Genomic DNA, 20,715 nt, shown 5'->3' with positions numbered 1-20,715 from the left:
AAGAGTTTATATTTCATATTTCAGTTGATAATTTTTGGATCAAAGTAGAACAGAAATGGAAAATGACACAGGAAAAAAGATGGAAATTTAGTTAGAAGGGCTATAAATTTCATTAAAGCATAGAAGGAATTAGAAACTACAATAACAGTAATGGGCACTTGTCCACTTTAAGGTAAAATTGGTTAAAGTGAAATGAGTCAAAAGATTCGGAAAAATTGGAAATAAAATAGAATTAACAAGTTCACTTTTGTGATAAGAAATTTGTGATTAGGTGAAAAAGGAAAAGAAAATCACAGGTTTTTCGAATAGAACAGCATAATTTAAATTGGCCAGCTTGTAAAATGGAAAAGAAAATCCTAAATTATGCAGAAAATAATGAACGTGTCGAACAGGAAAAGAAAAAAACTGAACGTCTTGATAAAAACATAAATTTTTCGGGACCGAGTCGTGATAACAAAGAAGAATTACGTGGACAAAAATACAAAAAAAGAAGTCCAGTTGACTTGTCCAAATTGTCACCCAAACATCAACAGTGGTTCAAGGAAGGCAAGTGTTTCAATTGCGGAAAAAAAGGTCATCTTGCTCGTCATTGTGGGGGAAAAGTTAAGCCTAGTCGACGCCGTGTTGACGAGTAATCTGATGATGAATGACTAGGCCGGGACCCCAGAGGGGCTTCGGACTGCGAGTTAATGTCCAAACCTCTGGATTCCCCCTCTGACAATGACAGCGGGGAAGACATCGAGGAAGATATTAAACATATGTTTGACCACGAGAATTACTTAATGTGTCATCAAATTGAACCGACGATATAATCTGAACTAAAGATAAGATGCAGCTGTTAAAAAAGGAAGTCACATATTTAGGCCGCATTTTGACTGAAAAGGGGCGCATTTTTGGTGACAAGCAAAAAGAAGGCGTTGCCCGAGCCCTAAAACCAATAACAAAGAAGTAAATGATGTCCCTTATAGGTGTATGCAATTATTGCCAGGCATGGATTGCAAAGTACTTAGAAATCACACGACTATTGCTGGACATCATTTATGACAAGCCAATGACATTTGAGAAGAAAAAAAAAAAATGTTTGAACACTTGAGGCTGACAAGCTTTTGAACTTGTCAAGCGTGAACTCATTGATTAAGATGTATTAGCACTACCAAATTACTATGAGCCATTTGAGCAAACAGTGACTTCAAAAAATGGTTTCATGACCTTGTGTGGCTGCAGACGCGCAGGGCTCATGAAATCACTTGCATATTAGTCACAACAATTGGATCAAGCAGTCTTCACTGCTGCTTTAAGGAATCAAAAAATGACATTCCTTTTCCCACCACATTCACATTGCACGGCGACCTAATTGTCACATTACACTGATAAGGTGCGCTCAGCCCAGCGTCACTTTTTCCCGCACCAGTAGAAGGCACACCACACGACTGTGGAAGCCGAGTCCAAATTACCACCAAACAGCGACCTGACCTCTTGGACACCTTTCTCCCGACTGGAGAGACAGTTTTTTGACGGCCGCAAAGGGGTGGGAATTTTTTTTTTTTTAACAAAGCATTTTGTTTCAAGGGATATTAAAATCTGTATGTGCAGGACAAGCAGCAGAAATTTCTGTGCTGATCCAGAATTGTAAGATGTTTTCTAAAAAACATTTTACAATTTGGACTGACTGCCAAGATATATGTTTATGTGTTCTGTCGACATTGGGCAAACGGCGCTTTAAAAAAATCACAAAAGATGAAAGAAAAGTTGTGCATAAAGCACATCTAAATAAGTATTTGTAAACGCAAAATTCTCTGAACAGAAAATGACACGATTACAATTGAATACTGCCTCGCTGACAATGCAGCAAGGGGTAATGCACACACACACACACACGCAGCAAATCAACTTGACAATTTGATCTCACGCCAGGAAAAAATACACCACTAATTGAATGCACCGTTGGGAGAAAACAAAGGTGCAAACATTGCTGAGGACAGGATCAGCAAATTGGCAGATGGCAAATCCTGGCTGCCTAATTCATAGATTAGAGGAATAAGATGATTGACACACGAGCAGATAGTCGTGTGTCAACAGGGGGAAGTATGATATGAAATTGTTCCCACATATAGACTTTTCAACAAAAAACTTTTTTTAGACAAAGTGTTAGTTGTTTGGGTTGCAATATTGTTTGGTTATAATTAATGTGTTTTCAAAATGGATTACGTTGTTTCCAACAACACATGATGATGTTAAAACAGTTGGAAAAAGAGTTGTGTAATCGAATTATCCTGACATTTGGAATTTCAAGAGTGATTTAAAGTGAAAATGATGCATTTTGTGAATAATGTTTGTAACAAGTGGGACAGTTGTTGCAAAATTGACTCAAAGCGTCATTTTGCATACAGTCTGCAGGACTTGTGGAACGCACGAATGGAACTGACTTATCAAGACAAAGGAAAAAAAAAAAGAGACAATGGCCAGACTGTGTTTCAATCACAGCAATGAGGATAGTGACAGCCGAAGGAAGGACACTATCCCCTTTTTATCCTATATGGCCTCACACATAGACTCTCAGGTTCACCAGAACCACCAGCGACTGGCACATCTGTACCAGTCCACATGAAAGACATGTTTGACCACAATTACTGGCCAGTGTGTTTTGATCCACAGATAAACCACGTCCATGTGGGAGACCAACTCTTCCTCAAGGTGCTGAAACGACCTCGTTGGGACAGTGAACGCTGGGACGGCCCTCATCAGGTGATTGCAGTGACCCCGACGGCAGCAAAAGTCGAGGGGCGTGGCGGCTGGATCCACCAGTCGCATTGCAAGCTTCTCCGGTTCCCTGCTGACAGGCCTAGTGACGCTGGTCCCTCCGGGTAGGATCTCCACCACGTACACTCTCAGTGTACCGACGAAAGACCACAGTTGGAAAGAGGGTTTTCCGTGGCAAACACACCCCTCTTGGAAAGAGGGTTTTCCGTGGCAAACACACCCCTCTCGGAAAGATGGAGCGAGCCGCCGAACGGCGACTGGGCACAGCCCTGTCAACCAGATGCATCATCTACTTCCTTGCAGGGCTGTGCCTGGTGGAAATCAGCGCACGACCTCGAGACCAGGACGACATCGACGCATCCAAGTTGCACAGCCGCAGACTGCTGTCTACACTCATGTCGAAAAACCTGCAGCTTCTGACAAAAGACTCAGGGACACTGATTAATGTAACCTCTCTTTCACAAGAGTATGTCGTTACCATTCCTCTGAATCAATTGCAGGCCCGCCGAACCCAGTTTGAAAAAGTCTCAGCAATACCAGATTATTCAGGAAGGGTTACACTAGAAGAACAATATACCGAAATAACTGACATGAGTCAGTGGCGAGGTTATTGGTTTTATCTAATGAGTGCTCATGGCGACAATACAAATTGGAGGTCCTGGTCAAATTATATCACTTCTGTTGATGGTGATTACTGATCAAAAATAAAAAGAAATCAAGGAGCACTAAATTGGCATAATAAAATTTGTATTTCCAAAGTCATGAAAACTATGGAATTGAAGGTAGCTGCTCAGGTTTCTGTAGCCCTGTCCGAACACCAACCTATGTATACTGACTCCGAAAATGATGAGGACTTTACTGATATGTGAACCCTCTTTGATGACTTCACAGAAAAGCGTTGCAGTTGTGAATGTTTGATGTTCTGGGTTTATTTTGTACATACATGTATTGGACCAAAATCAGCTTTAGCTTTGCCTTATTAACTTTTACTTGTTATTATTTTTGGGCTTTTCGCTTGGGGCATGGGTTTCTACCCTTTTTCTCTGGAGCTTTGGAGTTTTTGGGTAGTTTTTCTCCCCCCTCAAGCGACAGCCTTTGATGATGAGATTTGAAACTTGATAAACAGGAGGGATATGTTAAAGAAATTTAAGTTTGTATGTTCATCTGTTAGTTTTGTTGTTTAGTTTGTCATCTTAGCAAGTTTCAAACTATAACTAATCTTACAGGCCCCCTTTGTTGCACATGCATTCGTATCTTTCTGGCCTCAAATTGAACTGTCCTATGGGTGCCAGGTACGGCTCCTCGCGAATGTGACTCCCCAACGCCAGAGCCCTTTTCTGTGAACACCTCCCTTGGAGTGTTGATGACCTCTTAGACCCTTAGCAGATAAAGTGAGACTCACTCACTTCTAAGGCCGTAACTTATGACTTGGGGAGGTTCAGCACAAGGCTTGGTATCTCTGAAGCAACAATATCGTCATGGCCAGAAAGATAACTTGTATGTGTCAGGCCTTGTGAAAATACACCATACACCAAAAGATGTCTTGTAATCTGAAACCATTAGAATAGGCTGGAAGAGTGTGATGGAGTCAAATGTCAAGTTTACCATTCTGTATTGCATATTCAAATTGCTTATGCTGATGCAAATAAAAACCATGTGTGCAGTCGAACACGCTGGCTTCGCCTCGGAGTTCGAGGGCTGCCCCGCGCGTAAATGACAGACAATCTTGGCTGGTTGATTCATTTGTTCAGGCTTGTTTTGATAGAAACATCCCTAACAAGTAATCTAGCCTAGATATAACAAATGCATGGATTAGTGTTTCTAAGTGGTGTTGGGAAAGAAAGGGCTTTACTTTAGTCAGCTGCCTAAGCTAAGTTACAAAGATGAGCCTAAAATGGATCAAACAACAGCACTGATTTGCTGATCAAATTTATAATCACTGTCGAGTTTAAAACCGAGGTTTGAGACTGTTGGCTTTTGATAAAATGCCATAGGGCCGAGGTCAACAGGAATGAGAGTAGAAGGGCCACTGGGACCGAACACCATAACCTCTGTCTTCTTTTCATTGAAATTCAGGAAGTTAAGTGACATCCAGATTTTGATTTCCTCTCGGCAGGACAAAAGTGGTCTCAATGAGAAAGCGTCTTTTTTGCTTAGTGGGACATAGATCTGGCTGTCATCAGCATAGCAATGGAAGAAAATTCTCTGTTTTCGTAAGATGGAACCTAGGGGCAGCAGGTATAACGAAAACAGCAAGGGCCCCAAAACGGAACCTTGTGGGACACCGTATGACAAAGGGACAGAGCGGGACTCAGTGCAACCTAGGTGAACACAGAAGGTCCTACCAGTTAGATAAGATCTAAACCACTCTAGAGCGCTACCGCTAATGCCCACCTGGTGCTGTAAACGAGCCAGAAGAATACTGTAGGCCACCGCGTCAAACGCTGCAGTTCGATCTAGCAAAACAAGACATACATAGTCGCCATATCATTCAAAACTCGTAACAGGGCTGACTCTGTGCTATGCATTTTCTTGTAGCCTGACTGGAAAACCTCCATGACATTGTGTTCATCCAAGAAACCACCTTTTCCAGAATTTTAGAAGTAAAAGGCAATTTGGAAATTGTTAGGATATGTCACCAATTTTGTGTATTCATAATCATGTTTTGTACACTATTTGTATCAGTAATAATTGTATGCACAAAGACACTCATTTTATTGCTTTAGCACACGCACGCACAGCTGGAACACACGCACACACATTAGAGTTTTGTTTTAGTTTCGAATTCCTCAGCCTCAGGCTGAAGTTTTAAACTGACCACTGTGATTGGTTGTTTCCTGCCTGCCTGCTAGAATTCCAGAAGACAGCCCCCCTCTTTGTCTCTTTAAGTCCGGAGGGGAGTCAGAGGAGGGGGTCAGAGAAGAGAGGGTGCGAGGCTGAACGGCCAAGATGCCTGGTCCGGTCTCTCTCTCTCTCTCTCTCACCAATTCGCGAATTGTCAAATAAAGCTTTGCTTGATTAACTTTGGACATTCAGCCATCATTATTTAAATAATTCCCAGTGTAAAAAAGGCGTCAGGGCCATTTAAACCTGACATTTATTTGGTGGAGAATGCGGGCAACCGCACTCGGACGGGCGTCGTCGTTGGATCTTTTGGACGCCATCGAATCTGACGTCAGCACTTCTCCATTGAGAAAGCGAGGCCTCCAAGTTCCTGCGTCAACGGACCGCCCGGATGCCGGTTGCCGATAGGAAAAGGCTGATCCAGAGGAAGTCAGGTATTGTTTTTCAAATTATTTTGTACCACCATTTTAAAATGTTAAAATATTAAAACAATTGGAAGGGGAGTGAAAGAGGTGAGTGAGACAAGCGCGCGCAGTGGCCGGGCCTCGACCGTTTAGTAAGTACGGTAAAAAAAAACTGCATCGTGCTAGTCCAAGGAGTTATACAAAAATAATCGGTAGCGAATTAGGCCATAACTCATTTGTAGCGAATTGACCATAGCTCGTTGAAACTGAGCAAATTTTAGAGACATATAAGGTTGCGAATTGACCATAACTCGTTGAAACTGAGCAAATTTTAGACACGGATAGCACGGTGAACAAATTGATTTGTTCCTCGGCGTCGATGGTAGCGAATTGGGCCATAAATTGAGCAGATTTTAGAGAAAAATCCGCCTAGAAAAGGGAAACAGGGTTTCCGCAAATCAAACGTCTCTCGGTACGTTGAAAATCTCGAGAAGGTCTTCTCACAATTTCACATTAAAATTTAAGGTATAATAAGGCATTATTTTCTGTGGTTTTTATTTGAATTTTTTTGGCAAGCAGACTGCTTGTTTGACAGAGGTGTGTGCGTGAAATGTGGCGCTGCGCTGCTGTGTGTGTGTGTGTGAGAACAAAGGAACAAAGGCTGAAGTTAGGAACGAGCGAGAAGAGAAATGGTGGGGGAAGTGATTAAGTGTGAGTGGGGGTGTGCGTGCGTGCGTGTGTGTGTGTGTGTGGGTTAGTAGAAGTAACGACCAGACAACAGCAAAAGAGTTGAAAGCAAATTCAGATGTGAAGTTTGTGAACGAGTATTGACTCGGAATGTGGCCAATTTCTGGAGAGTGAAGAAATGTGGCTGAGCCAAGCCTGAAGGATCAGGTTTCAAAGCAGTGAGAAAATAATTTGCAGAGAAGCTGAAGAGAAAAAAAAAAACAAAAAAAAACACACACACACACACACACACAACATCAGACGTGGAATGATCATTTTGCTTGTGGATGTTTGCGAAAAACTGTGTGCAAAGTGAGTGAATGGTGTGATTGGGGATTACAAATACCATTTGGTATTTTATCCCGTGTAATGCAGTAAGGGTTATAAACAGGACCAGTATTTGAGAATGACAGAGAAAGTTGTTGAAGAAGGTAAAGAAGGGGGGGGGGTTGCAACTGTCCCCTGTATCCTGACATACCCCCACCCCCACATTATCAGGTAATGCCACATAGAATGACAACTAGATCAGACAGAACTGCATCGATAAGACAAAAAAACCCCAAAAAAGATAGATGAACCAAAAAAGCGCTCACCTCAATGTGCTGCGTGTATAAGTGACAGTTTGCATTTGTGGCAGAGGCTGCACTGTAATTATGAGAGATATTAGTTGAATTAAAGGACTTATTATGGGCAAAAGATAAAGATGGATTGTGTTGCTGTTATTACTAACATGTTATTCTTGTCTGTAGTTGTTGAGAACTGTGTGTGTCGTTTTGTGGGCCTGTGTATATGTCTGTGTGTCTGTCTGTGTGTCTAAATGTCAGGGAGAGTGATAAAAGTGGTTGGAATTATGCTAAAAGGATTGATGAAGTAGAGATAAAATGGAATCAATGATTAGTAACCAACAAAAGGCTACTTATGAGTGACGAGATCTTATTGAGGAAAATAATTCCCAAATTTACAAAAGAAATTAATAAAGGAGAAGATTTGAGGAGATACATTTATTCCAATTTGAAAATAAAATAAAATAACTTATACAACGGGATAGGCTTAAATGAAAAGAGAGAAAAATAGCCTGATGTGCGTTTTCTGAAATAAAAAGAAAAAAAAAAGATTGAACCTAGACGCCTAAGCTGATTTAGAAAGATGAGCGAAGATAAGGAAAGACAAAGAAAGTGTGGCGGTCCGGGTTTGGGAGGAGGGCCGGGCGGTTCTGATTGCTTGCAGGTTTGCGACCTTCCCAGCCAGGCACTCCTCCGGAGAAAGTGGGCGTCGGCTCCTGCGCACCTGCGGCTCGTCAGCAGCAATCAAGGGCTGCATAAGATCCAGCCACGCCAGGAGCCAGACGCCGGATTATCTCGTCAACTCATGTGGTACTGGCCCATGTCCCGTCACGCTGCTCGCTCGCCTGATCCTGTGTCCCCTCGTGCCTGTCTGACCTCCGAGCTCTCGTGTTTCCCTTCCAGCCGTCCCGAGCTTGTCCGGACCTGAGCTTCCCGCACCCGCTCCCGAGTTCCTGACCGGCGATCGTCCCGCCAACGCTCTCCGCCACCCACCGCGCCCGGCCTCTTCCGCGCCGCGCCCGCCGCGCCTCCGCCAGCCCGCCAGCGTCTCCCGGCGCTCACTGCTCGACCAACCACGCTCCCGCAGCCGCGCTCTTGGCTCGACCCGTCGCGCCTCCTCAACCCTTAATAAACCCTGATTCCACCATCTCAGTCGCTCTTGGGTCCTCTTTCCCTCACACTCGGTTCGGTGAACCGCAACAGAATAATCCAGCCAACCCAATGGACCCAGCGACCCCGGATTCCCTCGGAGAGGATGCTACAGGAGTTCCCGGGCTCCTTCCAGGCCATCCATCGCCAGCTCACGCACCTCTCGAATCAGGTGGGCTCGCTCGTTTCCCTCTCCGACCTCCCTCGCGGCGCATCCCCGGTCCCTCCCGCTCCCGCGACGTCGTACGCGGGCAGTCGGGAGCCCCACGTACCCTCGCCCGAGCCCTACTCCGGGGACTTAGGCGCTTGTAGCCAGTTCCTTCTCAGCACGTCACTAGTCTTCGACCTGCAACCCCACAGCTACTCCTCCGACCGGGCCAAGATAGCGTACATGATCAACCTGCTCCGCGGCCGCGCCGCCAAATGGGCGACGGCGTTGTGGGAGGCTTCGTCACCAGCGATGTCCTCGTACCCGGAATTTTGCCAGGAACTGCGGCGCGTGTTCGACCACCCCGTCCAAGGGCACTAAGCCTCCCGAAGACTGCTTGCCCTCCGGCAAGGCTCCCGCTCGGCGGCCGACTTCTCCGTCGAGTTCCGCATCCTGGCCCACGAGAGCCGCTAGAACGAGCCGGCTCTCCGCGAGGCCTTCTTGAACGGCCTGACCGACGCCCTAAAGGACGAGCTGGCCGTTCGCGACGAAACCTCCACCCTCGAAGAGCTGATTGTCCTGGCCATCAAAGTTGACCACCGGCTGCGGGACCGGCAGGCCGACCGTTCCCGACGGCCGCCCAGGGCCGCCGTTCACGCAGCGACCCCCCGCGCCGGAGGTAGCCCACCGAACCCATGCAAGTGGGAAGGACTACCCTGGACGCCCCGGAGCGCCAGCGACGCCTGTCCCAGCAGCTCTGCCTTTACTGTGGCCTTTCCGGACACTACCTGGCCACCTGCCCGGGTAGACCAAAAGATTAGGCTCGTCGTTGACGGAGAGCCCAACGGCGAGCCTTCTGGTGTCCGCCACAGGCTCTTCCCCCCGGATGTCGATCCCCGCACGTCTGCTGGGGCAACACGCTCCTCTCCCGGTCACCGCCCTGATCGACTCGGGGGCCGACGGAAGCTTGACCTGACCCTAGCACGCCAACTCGGGGTTCCCATGGAACCCATCGCCTCCCCCCGGCGGGTGGTGGCGCTGGACGGGCACCTCATTGCCCAGGTCTCCCAGCAGACCACTCCTCTGACCCTCATCGTTTCGGGCAACCACCGGGAATCCATCCGCCTGTTCCTCATCCACTCCCCCCAGGTTCCCCTGGTCCTGGGATTCCCGTGGCTCCAGACCCACAACCCCGCCATTGACTGGAGGAAGTGCACCCTCACCGGATGGAGTGAGTTTTGTCACTCCCACTGCCTGCGCTCCGCGGATCCGGCCCCTTCCTCTCCTCCCCCCGCTCCTCCTCCGCCCGACATCTCCACCGTGCCCCCCGAGTACCACGACCTTGCCCAGGTCTTCAGCAAGGACCTCGCCCGCACCCTCCCTCCCCATCGGCCCTACGACTGCGCCATCAACCTTCTCCCGGGGGCTCCCCTACCCAACTGCCGCCTATATAACATCTCCAGGCCTGAGAAGGAGGCGATGGAGAGCTACATCCGCGAGTCCCTGGCTGCCGGGCTCATTCGTCCCTCTTCTTCTCCCTTGGGAGCGGGGTTTTTTTTTGTGAAGAAGAAGGACTCCTCGCTCCGTCCCTGCATCGACTTCAAGCCCCTCAACCAAATCACGATCAAGAATAAGTCCTCGCTCCCCCTCATTGATCCCTCCTTCGAACCCCTATGTGAGGCTCAAGTTTTTTCCAAACTGGACCTCCGGAACGCGTACCACCTGGTCCGCATCCGGGAGGGGGACGAGTGGAAGACGGCGTTCAACACTCCCCTGGGGCACTTCAAATACCTGGTGATGCCCTTCGGCCTCACCAACGCCCCCGCCGTCTTCCAAGCCCTGATGACGGACATTTTCCGTGACATGCTCAACCGGTTCGTATTTATCTACCTCGATGACATTCTCATTTTCTCCCGCTCTCTCCCAGATCACCGCCGACATGTCCGGCTGGTTCTCCAGCGCCTCCTGGAGAACCGCCTCTACGTCAAGCCCGAAAAATGCGAGTTCCACGTCTCTTCAGTGCCCTTCCTGGGCTACATCATCGCCCGGGGGCAACTTCGGCCGGACCCGGCCAAGATCCAGGCCGTGGTGGAGTGGCCCACACCCGCGACTCGGAAGGAGCTCCAGCGCTTCTTGGGGTTCGCCAACTTCTACCGCCGCTTCATCCGAGACTACAGCAAGGTAGCCAGTCCTCTTATCGCGCTCACCTCCACAGCCACTCCGTTCCAGTGGGCCCCGGCGGCATCCCAAGCCTTTGCCCACCTCAAAGAGGCCTTCACCAGCGCCCCGGTGCTCAGGCACCCGGACCCCTCGCTCCAGTTCATCGTGGAGGTGGACGCCTCTGACACCGGGGCGGGAGCCGTCCTCTCCCAGCGGGATCCCGTAACCCAGCAAATCCACCCCTGTGCCTTTTTCTCCAGGCGCCTGTCACCAGCCGAAAGGAACTACGACGTCGGGAACCGGGAACTGCTGGCGGTGGTGTGGGCCCTCCAAGAATGGCGACACTGGCTCGAGGGCACCCCGACCCCCTTCCTGGTGTGGACCGACTACAAAAACCTGGCCTACCTGCAGTCCGCCAAGAGGCTGAACCCCCGCCAGGCGCGCTGGAACCTGTTCCTGAGTCGGTTCAACTTCACCCTCTCCTTCCGACCCGGCTCCAACAACGGTAAGGCGGATGCCCTCTCACGCTTGTTCTCGTCTCCCGCCAGCCAGGAGACGCCCGAACCCATCCTACCCTCCTCCTGCCTCCTGGGGGCAGCGACCTGGGAGGTTGAGCGGATCGTCCGAGAGGCCCAGCAGGAACAACCAGATCCCCGGCCAGGGCCCTCCGACCGCCTATTCGTGCCCGAGTCCGCGCGGTCCCAGGTTCTCCAATGGGGCATTCTTCCTCGCTCACTTGCCATCCGGGCGTGGCACGCACCCTCCGCTTCCTCCAACAGCGCTTCTGGTGGCCCCGTATGGCAAAGGACACCCGCGAGTTCGTGTTGGCCTGCTCCGTCTGTGCCCGCGGAAAAGCCTCCCATTTGGTCCCGGCCGGCCTCCTCCATCCCCTGCCCATCCCGAGCCGCCCCTGGTCCCACATCGCCCTTGACTTCGTCACCGGTCTCCCTCCCTCCAATGGGCACACCGTCATCCTAACCCTCATCGACCGCTTCTCCAAGTGCGTCCACTACGTCCCCCTTCCCAAGCTGCCCACCGCTCTGGAGACAGCGAAACTCCTCACCCAACACGTCTTCCGACCCCATGGTATTCCGGTGGACATCGTTTCCGATCGAGGCCCCCAGTTCGCCTCGCAGGTCTGGAGGGAGTTCTGCAAGGCAGTAGTGGCCACCGCCAGCCTCTCCTCCGGCTACCATCCGCAGTCCAACGGCCAGACCGACCGGGCCAACCAGGACCTCGAAGCCGCTCTTCGGTGCGTGGTGGCCCGCAACCCGGACTCATGGAGCGATGACCTACCCTGGATCGAATACGCCCACAACTCCCTCTCCTCCGCTGCAACAGGTATGTCACCGTTCATGGCCTGCCTTGGCTACCAGCCTCCCTTGTTTAATGACCAGGAGCATGCCGTGGCCGTTCCCTCCGTCGAGGAGCACCTCCGCCGGATCCGAGGAGCCTGGGCCGAGGTGAAGGCCGCCCTCACTCGTACCGCGCAGAAGAACAAGCGCTTGGCCGACCGCCACCGATCCCCAGCTCCGGACTACAAGCCCGGTCAGATGGTGTGGCTCTCGTCACGCGACCTCCCCCTACAGGCTGACTCACGTAAGCTGGCTCCCCGGTTCATCGGTCCCTTCCCGATCGTTAAAATAAGCTACAGTGAATTTGGAAATTAGGAGGCGAAGAGGAGGTGTGGTCGTAAATCATGGGCGTGTAGAAGAAACAGCTTTGTGGAGAGGTCCCAAGTGAGGAGGTCAGAGAGAGAGTTTAGTGATTAAAGAATGTGTCATTTGAATGAGAGAAGGAGGATAGGAATTAGATTCTCCTTTTTGGTGAATTGAAAAAATAAACATTTTATATATCATATTTCAGTTGATGATGTTTGTATTAAGGTAGACCAGAAATGGAATGAAATGCAGAGGTAGAGATGACACAGGAAAATATTTGGCTAAAAGGACTATAATTTTCATTAAAGCAGAGAAGAAATTAGAAACTACAGATAACGTTGATTAGAATTAGAATTAGAATTAGAAATCCCTTTATTGTCATTGTACTCAAGAGTGCAACGAGATTAGAGAGCTCCCCTCTCCAGTGCAATACAACAATAATACAGACTGTGACGGAGCAGCTCCGTCAATAAGGACAGCACAGCACAGCATGGTCCCGGAGACACAATTGCGCACACGCATGCACCGCACATTCCCATACTGATGCATTCAATCCCATCCCGTGTAATACATACGCACCCACCTGGCACCACTTCAATACCACGTCAGTCACAGTTTTAAAAGAGCGACCGAGGGTGCACACTTGGTAGTTTTATTATGAATGGAAGCATCCATGGACACATACACGCGCGCATGTTCAATTGAACACTCACCAGTCACGAGACGCGGCAGATAACAGCCACGACATAGAGGAAGACCAAACAGCGGGGGAGCTTCCGCGTTTCTTAAATATGTTTGTTTCGCGCGACAATTATGTCAGCTGATGCCCAAGGGGAGGGGCGAATCGTATATATAGTAAGTTGTTTGGAAAGAGAGGGAATGAGAGGTGCTGCAGTGCAGGTAGTACTGGAGAGCGAGACAATGACGCATTTTGCAACGTAGCTGATATGGTAGTTGTGGTTGAACTCCATTCAGAGGTTTTGTGAATATATAGATAGACACCCTTATTTTTGTAAATTACTGTATTGTCACTTTTTGGGGTTTTGGACATTGTTGCACTTTGGAAGGGCTGCACAATAAACATCACTGTTGCACATATTCTGGCTACGCCATTTGTTTTGGAGGAGGTCGAAAAGGAACCCGCGACATATGGTGTCAGAAGTGGGATGGCTGGCCGGAAAAAACCAACCCTCCTTCCAAGACAGCGCACAAGACTGTCATCCCCGCAATCCCAATCACCTAGGTCGTCTTCATCAGAGATGGATGAAGAGTCAAAGCAATCTGCAGCTGCCCCAGTTGCCCCAGCGTTTCCACAACCAGGAGAGGAACTGATGGCGATGATGAGAGTCTTTTTGGCAGCACAAATAGGAGAGAAGAGATCCTGTTGGCAGAAATGAAGGGCCTGAGAGCTTCTCTTTCTCATGGCGACTACAACCCTCAACAAGCACTCACTCCACCTCCACAACGTGGTGCAACATCAAGCACAGATACTGCCAGCAGTCCCAGGCTACCTCTGTCAACACCTGCACCTCGTCAGTTGCAGCAGATGGCACCCCAAGATTCATCTTTGTTTCAGCTGCCAGGTGTTAGCAGCCAACCTGAGCAGTCAAGGCCAGACTTTAGGTGTTACTCAGATCCCAAAATACCCCAATATCAAATGGGGGAGGACATTGAAAATTATCTACTGCGTTTCGAGCGCATGGCCAGGACCTGGAAATGGCCTGAGAGTGAGTGGGCGTGCCGACTCGTTCCATTGTTGTCTGGGAAGGCACTGGAGGCCTATACTGCAATGGATGAAGAAAGGGCCCACTGCTACCACACCCTAAAAGCAGCACTGCTGACAAAGTTTGATATCTCGCCAGAGACTTAGCAGTTCAGATCCACGACAGTACCCCCTGGTGAAAACCCCACTGAGACCTACCACCGCCTGAAGGGGCTCTACCGACGCTGGATTCGACCAGAGCAGCGAAGCAAGGAGGAAGTCGGCGAGGCAATCATCCTGGAGCAGCTACTTCGTGTTCTTCCAGCAGAGGTGAGGACCTGGGTGAAGGAGCATGAGCCAACCGAGTGACTCCACGCTGCCAAGCTGGCCCTGCAGTACCTCAACGCACGCAGAGGAGGACCTCCTACACGACCCGGCAACACACACCGACCAGCTAATCCCCAACCTCAGCATAGACCAACCTGGAGAGAGCCCAGCCAGAGGTTACCAGGTAGCTCCAACTCAGCCCCGCACCCACCTGGAATCGGTAAGGACTTTCTTTGTTTCTACTGTCAGCAACCAGGCCACAAGGCTTCAGTGTGCCCTGTTCGAAAAACTAAATTGGCTGGTGCCTGCTATGTTCCCCGCCCCGAGGGGGGAACCAAACAAAAGAGACTACAGCGTATTAAGACAGTGACTATTATGGACCAACAAGTGAATGCATTATTAGACAGTGGTAGCTTCATGTCGTTAATTAGACAGGATATTGTGCCGATAACCTGTGTGAACTATGGGAAGCAGGAAGACATTCTATGTGTACATGGGGATAAGCACCCTTATCCCACAGCTGAGCTCAGTGTAACAATTGATGAGCAGCCATATATGTTGACTGTCGGGGTGGTTGAGAAACTGCCAGTAGCAGCCATTTTGGGATTGGACTTGCCAGTTCTCCTGGACTTGCTGCAAGAAAAACAACCACTAAAAACTGTTTGTGAGCAAAAAGACTATGTAAATTTATCAGGTCCAGTACTTACACGAGCACAGGTCAAAGCGGGTGTCCCATCCAGCCCCGACCTTAGGAGTGATCCGGGTAATAGTGATACTCAAAGGCCCGGTAACAAGTATCCCGGTGTTCAACCGCTCCCAGACTTTGACAATAGTCTGTTGGACGGTGGGACAAAGGGGCCCAGGAAGTCACGGCGTCAGCGCCGCTTTGAGAAAAAGTTAATGTCGGCAGAGCCTCAACTAGAAGACTCTTTAGAAAATCCAATATGGTCAATTCCAAAAAACATGTCGGTACTTCAGAGGGAGGATGAGTCATTAAAACCCCTGTTTGATAAAGTGACTGAGGGGACAATGGGAGGTTGTGTCGGGAAGGAGCAATTTGGGATCGAGAATGGGGTCTTGTATGCTACTGATAAAGATCACAAACGCCTGGTTGTCCCTACTAGCTGTAGGTCACTTATCATGCACCTAGCACACACACTTCCATGGTCAGGACACCTCGGTCGCAATAAAACATATTTGCGAATCAGTTCACGTTTTTACTGGCCATCCATGTACACAGACATACAACATTATTGCGCCACATGCCCCACATGCCAAAAAACCTGCTCTATCCGCAGGTGTGATCGAGCATTTTTGCAGCCGCTCCCGATAATCTCAACTCCATTCCGCAGGATTGCTATGGACATTGTGGGTCCTTTGACAAAAAGCAGTGGTGGACATGAATACATCCTCGTAGTGTGTGACCACGCCACACGTTTCCCAGAGGCATTTCCATTGCGCACAATCACTGCTCCGGCAGTACTTCGTGCCTTGGTGCAACTCTTTTCCAGAGTTGGCATACCAGATGAGATTCTAACAGACCAGGGAACCAATTTCACTTCAAGGTAATTGCAACTGTTCAACAAACAACTGGGCATCTCCGCCATCAAAACCACTCCATACCACCCACAGACTGATGGACTAGTGGAAAGGTTCAATCAGACCTTAAAGAAGATGCTCCAGAAATTTGTGGATGATACTGGAAAAGACTGGGACCGGTGGCTACCATTTTTGCTGTTTGCCTATCGCGAAGTTCCTCAGGCGTCAACAGGTTTCTCTCCCTTTGAACTCTTGTATGGTTGGGAGGTTCAGGGGCCATTGGACTTGCTCCGAAAGGCCTGGGAGGCACCTTCCACCACGTCAAGTGATCGGGGGTGGTGAAATTTGTGCTGGAAATGAGGGAGAGACTGGCCAGGTACCAGGAGGAGGCAGAGGTCAACCTGCGGGAGGCCCAGAAAAGCCAGAAGACCTGGTATGACCAGCAAGCTCGCCACCGGGAGTTTAAACCCGGCCAAAAAGTATTGCTGCTTCTCCCCACAAGCAACAACAAGCTTTTAGTAAAGTGGCAGGGGCCATATGAGGTCACCCGGAAGATGGGTCCAGTGACCTATGAGATTTTCCATCCGGAGAAGAAAAAAAATAAACAGACTTACCATGTGAACCTCCTCAAAGAGTGGAAGGAGCGTTCAAACCAGGCTCCAAAGGAGGTCCTACTCGCGCGGAAGGTGGAGGAGGACGACAATGGGGATGAAGAGGTAGAGTTGGAGTCCTCGACGACGACAGAAGCGCCTGCACTGGCACATCTGAAACCCAAGCAAGTCACAGAGATGTGCTTAATTTTCAAAACGGTGCCTTCTCTTTTTTCCGCCAGCCCAGGGAAGACGACGGTGGTAGAACACGTCATTCGTCTGAAAGAAGGACAACCAATTCGTCAGCGCCCCAACCGAGTTCCACAACACTTGGTGGAGAGACTGGCCAAGGAGCTAGAGGAAATGCTGAAGCTTGGAGTCATTGAGCCTTCCAAGTCGGAGTGGTGCAGCCCGGTGGTTATCATCCCCAAGAAAGATGGTTCCCTGCGCATCTGCATTGACTTCCGGAAGCTCAATGCAATCTCCCAGTTTGACGCTTATCCAATGCCCAGAATTGAGGACTTGCTCGAGAAGATTGGAGCAGCTAAATTTATTACCACACTCGACCTGTGCAAAGGATACTGGCAAGTTCCTCTGGAGGAGTCAAGTCGTCCTTACACAGCGTTTCAAACGCCGGCTGGACTGTTCCAGTTCACGGTCATGCCATTTGGACTGCATGGAGCACCCGCGACCTTCCAAAGACTAATGGACAACGTGCTCCGAGGATGTGACAAGTTCAGTGCGGCGTACCTTGATGATGTGGTGATTTCCAGCAAAACCTGGGAAGAACATCTCCAACACTTGTCTGTGGTGCTGGGGAAACTCCAAGAAGCGGGATTAACACTGAATCCCTCAAAGTGTGAATGGGCCCGGGAGGAGACAAGATACTTGGGGTACCAGTTGGGACGAGGAGAGGTGCGTCCTCAAATGGATAAAGTGGATGCTATCCAGAACTGTCCCCGACCCCAAACCAAGAAGGAAGTTCGGTCCTTCCTTGGACTTGTTGGCTGGTACAGGAGATTCATACCACAGTTCGCAACAATTGCCGCTCCACTCACCGACCTAACATGTAAGGACAAAAAGAATCCTGTCGAATGGTCTGAGGACTGTGAAGCAGCCATCGACAAGCTGAAAAAGCACCTGTGTTCAGCTCCCGTTCTCAAGAGTCCTGATTTTGAGAAAAGAGTCTTAGTGCAGGTGGATGCATCTGCTATTGGCCTTGGTGCCGTTTTGGCCCAAGGGGAACCAGGACAAGAACATCCGATCCTCTACCTGAGCCGCAAACTTCAGCCACGGGAAACCAGGTATTCCACAGTGGAGAAAGAGGGTTTGGCCATAAAGTGGGCCTTGGAGAGCTTGCGCTACTACCTGATTGGACGTGAGTTTGACCTGGAAACTGACCACAGAGCCCTCACATAGATCAACAACATGAGAGACAACAACAGTCGCCTTACCAGGTGGTATCTTTCACTGCAACCCTTCAATTTTACCATCCGGCATCAGGCGGGCAAAACAAATGTGGTGGCAGACTACCTGTCAAGATTGCCGCACATTGTCAATCTCCGGGAGGAGGGGGATGATGTGACGGAGCAGCTCCGTCAATAAGGACAGCACAGCACAGCATGGTCCCGGAGACACAATTGCGCACACGCATGCACCGCACATTCCCATACTGATGCATTCAATCCCATCCCATGTAATACATACGCACCCACCTGGCACCACTTCAATACCACGTCAGTCACAGTTTTAATAGAGCGACCGAGGGTGCACACTTGGTAGTTTTATTATGAATGGAAGCATACATGGACACATACACGCGCGCATGTTCAATTGAACACTCACCAGTCACGAGACGCGGCAGATAACAGCCACGACATAGAGGAAGACCAAACAGCGGGGGAGCTTCCGCGTTTGTTTCGCGCGACAATTATGTCAGCTGATGCCCAAGGGGAGGGGCGAATCGTATATATAGTAAGTTGTTTGGAAAGAGGGGGAATGAGAGGTGCTGCAGTGCAGGTAGTACTGGAGAGCGAGACAGTGACGCATTTTGCAACGTAGCTGATATGGTAGTTGTGGTTGAACTCCATTCAGTGGTTTTGTAAATATATAGATAGACACCCTTATTTTTGTAAATTACTATATTGTCACTTTTTGGGTTTTTGGACTTTTGGGGGACTTTTCACTGTGTTGCACTTTGGAAGGGCTGCACAATAAACATCACTGTTGCACATATTCTGGCTACACCATTTGTTTTGGAGGAGGTCGAAAAGGAACCCGCGACACAGACAAATATATAAATTAGAATTAGAATTAGAATTAGAAATCCCTTTATTGTCATTGTACTCAAGTGTGCAACGAGATTAGAGGGCTCCCCTCTCCAGTGCAATACAACAATAATACAGACAAATATATAAATTAGATAAATAAGAGAGTGCAATGGAATTTAGTACTGAATAGGGTATATAAAAACACATCACGATGCTGTTCTGCAAGGTAAGGGTGTTCTCGTGTGTGTGTGAGAGTTCAGAATGGAGATGGCTCTCGGAAAGAAACTGTTTCTCAGTCTATTGGTCCTCGATTTGATGCATCTGTAGCGCCTGCCAGAGGGCAACAGGTCGAACAGGTGGGAGTTTGGATGGGTATTGTCTTTGACGATGTTGAGAGCCCTTCTGAGGCACCGGGCGGTGTAGATGTCCGACAGTGAGGGGAGAGGGCAGCCAATAATCCTTTGCGCTGTTTTGACTGTCCTCTGGAGCCTCACTCTGTCCGCCTCAGTGCAGCCGCTGTACCAGGTGGAGACACAGTACGTCAGCAGGCTCTCGGTGGACGAGTGGTAGAAGGCTAGCAGCAGCTTCCTGTCCAGGTTGAATTTCCTGAGGACTCTCAGGAAGTGCATACGCTGGTAGACCTTCTTTACCACTGCTGTGGTGTTGTGAGTCCAAGAAAGGTCGTCGGAGATCTGTACTCCCAGGAACTTGAACGTGTGGACCCTCTCCACACACACGCCTTCGATGCAGAGGGGGGGCGGCACCGTCTTGTTCCTCCTGAAGTCGACGACAATCTCCTTTGTTAAGGTGCAGTCTGTTGTCCTTGCACCAAGCTGTCAGTCTCTTTACCTCCTCTCTGTAGGCTGTCTCGTCACCTTCCGAGATCAGACCGACCACTGTCGTGTCGTCAGCAAACTTGACGATGGTGTTGTTGCCGTGGGCCGGGCTGCAGTCGTAGGTGTAGAGGGCGTACAGGAGAGGGCTCAGCACGCATCCTTGAGGGGAACCGGTGCTCAGCATGCGGGTGGAGGACGTGTAGGGGCCGAGCAACACAGTCTGGGGTCTGTTGGTCAGAAAGTCCTTAATCCAGATGCGTGTGAGGGCAGGGAGGCCGAGAATGTCCAGTTTGGCGTCGAGGATGTCTGGGATGATCGTGTTGAATGCCGAGCTGTAGTCCAAAAAGAGCATCCTTGCATAGCTCTGCCGTTGTTCCAGGTGGCCCAGCACAACATGCAGAGCAGTGTCGATGGCGTCCTCAGTGGATCTGTTAGCCCGGTATGCAAACTGGTAGGGGTCCAGAGTGGGAGGAAGACAGTCCCTGATGTGCTGGAGAACCAGCCTCTCGAAGCACTTCATGATGACTGGTGTGAGAGCAACAGGACGGTAGTCATTCAGGTGGACGGCTGGTGACTTTTTGGGGACAGGAATAATGGTGGAAGATTTCAAGCAGGAGGGGATGACTGCTTGAGCCAGGGAGCGGTTGAAGATCCTGCAGAAAACATGTGACAGTTGGTGGGCACATGTTTTGAGGACCTTGCCTGGTATTCCGTTGGGTCCAGTAGCTTTCCTGGGGTGAACAGCCAGGAGCGCGCGCCTCACATCGTGTTCCTCTACGGTGAGTGGGGGGGAGTTGGAGCATGAAGTGCGGGGGTGTGACGGTTGGGGCAAGTCAAAGCGAGCGAAGAAGCAGTTAAGCTCCTCTGCCAGCGATGCACTCGGGTCTGCAGAGGTCGTGTTGCTGCCACGGAAGTTGGTGATGCTCCGTAGACCCTGCCACACCTCCCGTGGTCTGTTTCTGGCAAGGTGGGCCTCCAGCCTCCCCTTGTAGGTTGCCTTGGCTAGCTTGATGCCTTTGCGCAGGTCAGCACGAGC

General features: G+C 49.8%; 1 protein-coding gene across 9 annotated transcripts in view; it reads right to left on the bottom strand.

Moving 5' to 3' along the window:
* The window catches only part of amot (angiomotin), a 172,578-nt gene that overhangs the window by 9,913 nt on the left and 141,950 nt on the right, over window positions 1-20,715 (bottom strand). For 5 of the 9 annotated variants that reach the window (XM_088278846.1, XM_088278847.1, XM_088278849.1 and 2 more), the window contains one exon: window positions 5,155-5,216. The exons of 3 other annotated variants lie outside the window; for them this stretch is intronic. In XM_088278846.1, coding sequence (XP_088134972.1) covers window positions 5,155-5,216 — 62 coding nt within the window. Of the gene's footprint in view, window positions 1-5,154; window positions 5,217-20,715 lie in introns of those variants that run through there. One more of the 9 variants, XR_015839550.1, reaches the window with a different exon arrangement.

The sequence above is a fragment of the Idiotropiscis lumnitzeri genome, chromosome 17 (assembly GCF_059441095.1).
Source record: "Idiotropiscis lumnitzeri isolate Australia: NSW breed Sydney's pygmy pipehorse chromosome 17, RoL_Ilum_1.0, whole genome shotgun sequence".
Classification (NCBI taxonomy): Eukaryota; Metazoa; Chordata; class Actinopteri; order Syngnathiformes; family Syngnathidae; genus Idiotropiscis; species Idiotropiscis lumnitzeri.
Note: the sequence above shows the minus strand (reverse complement) of the source record. Positions and strands in the feature narration are given on the sequence as shown.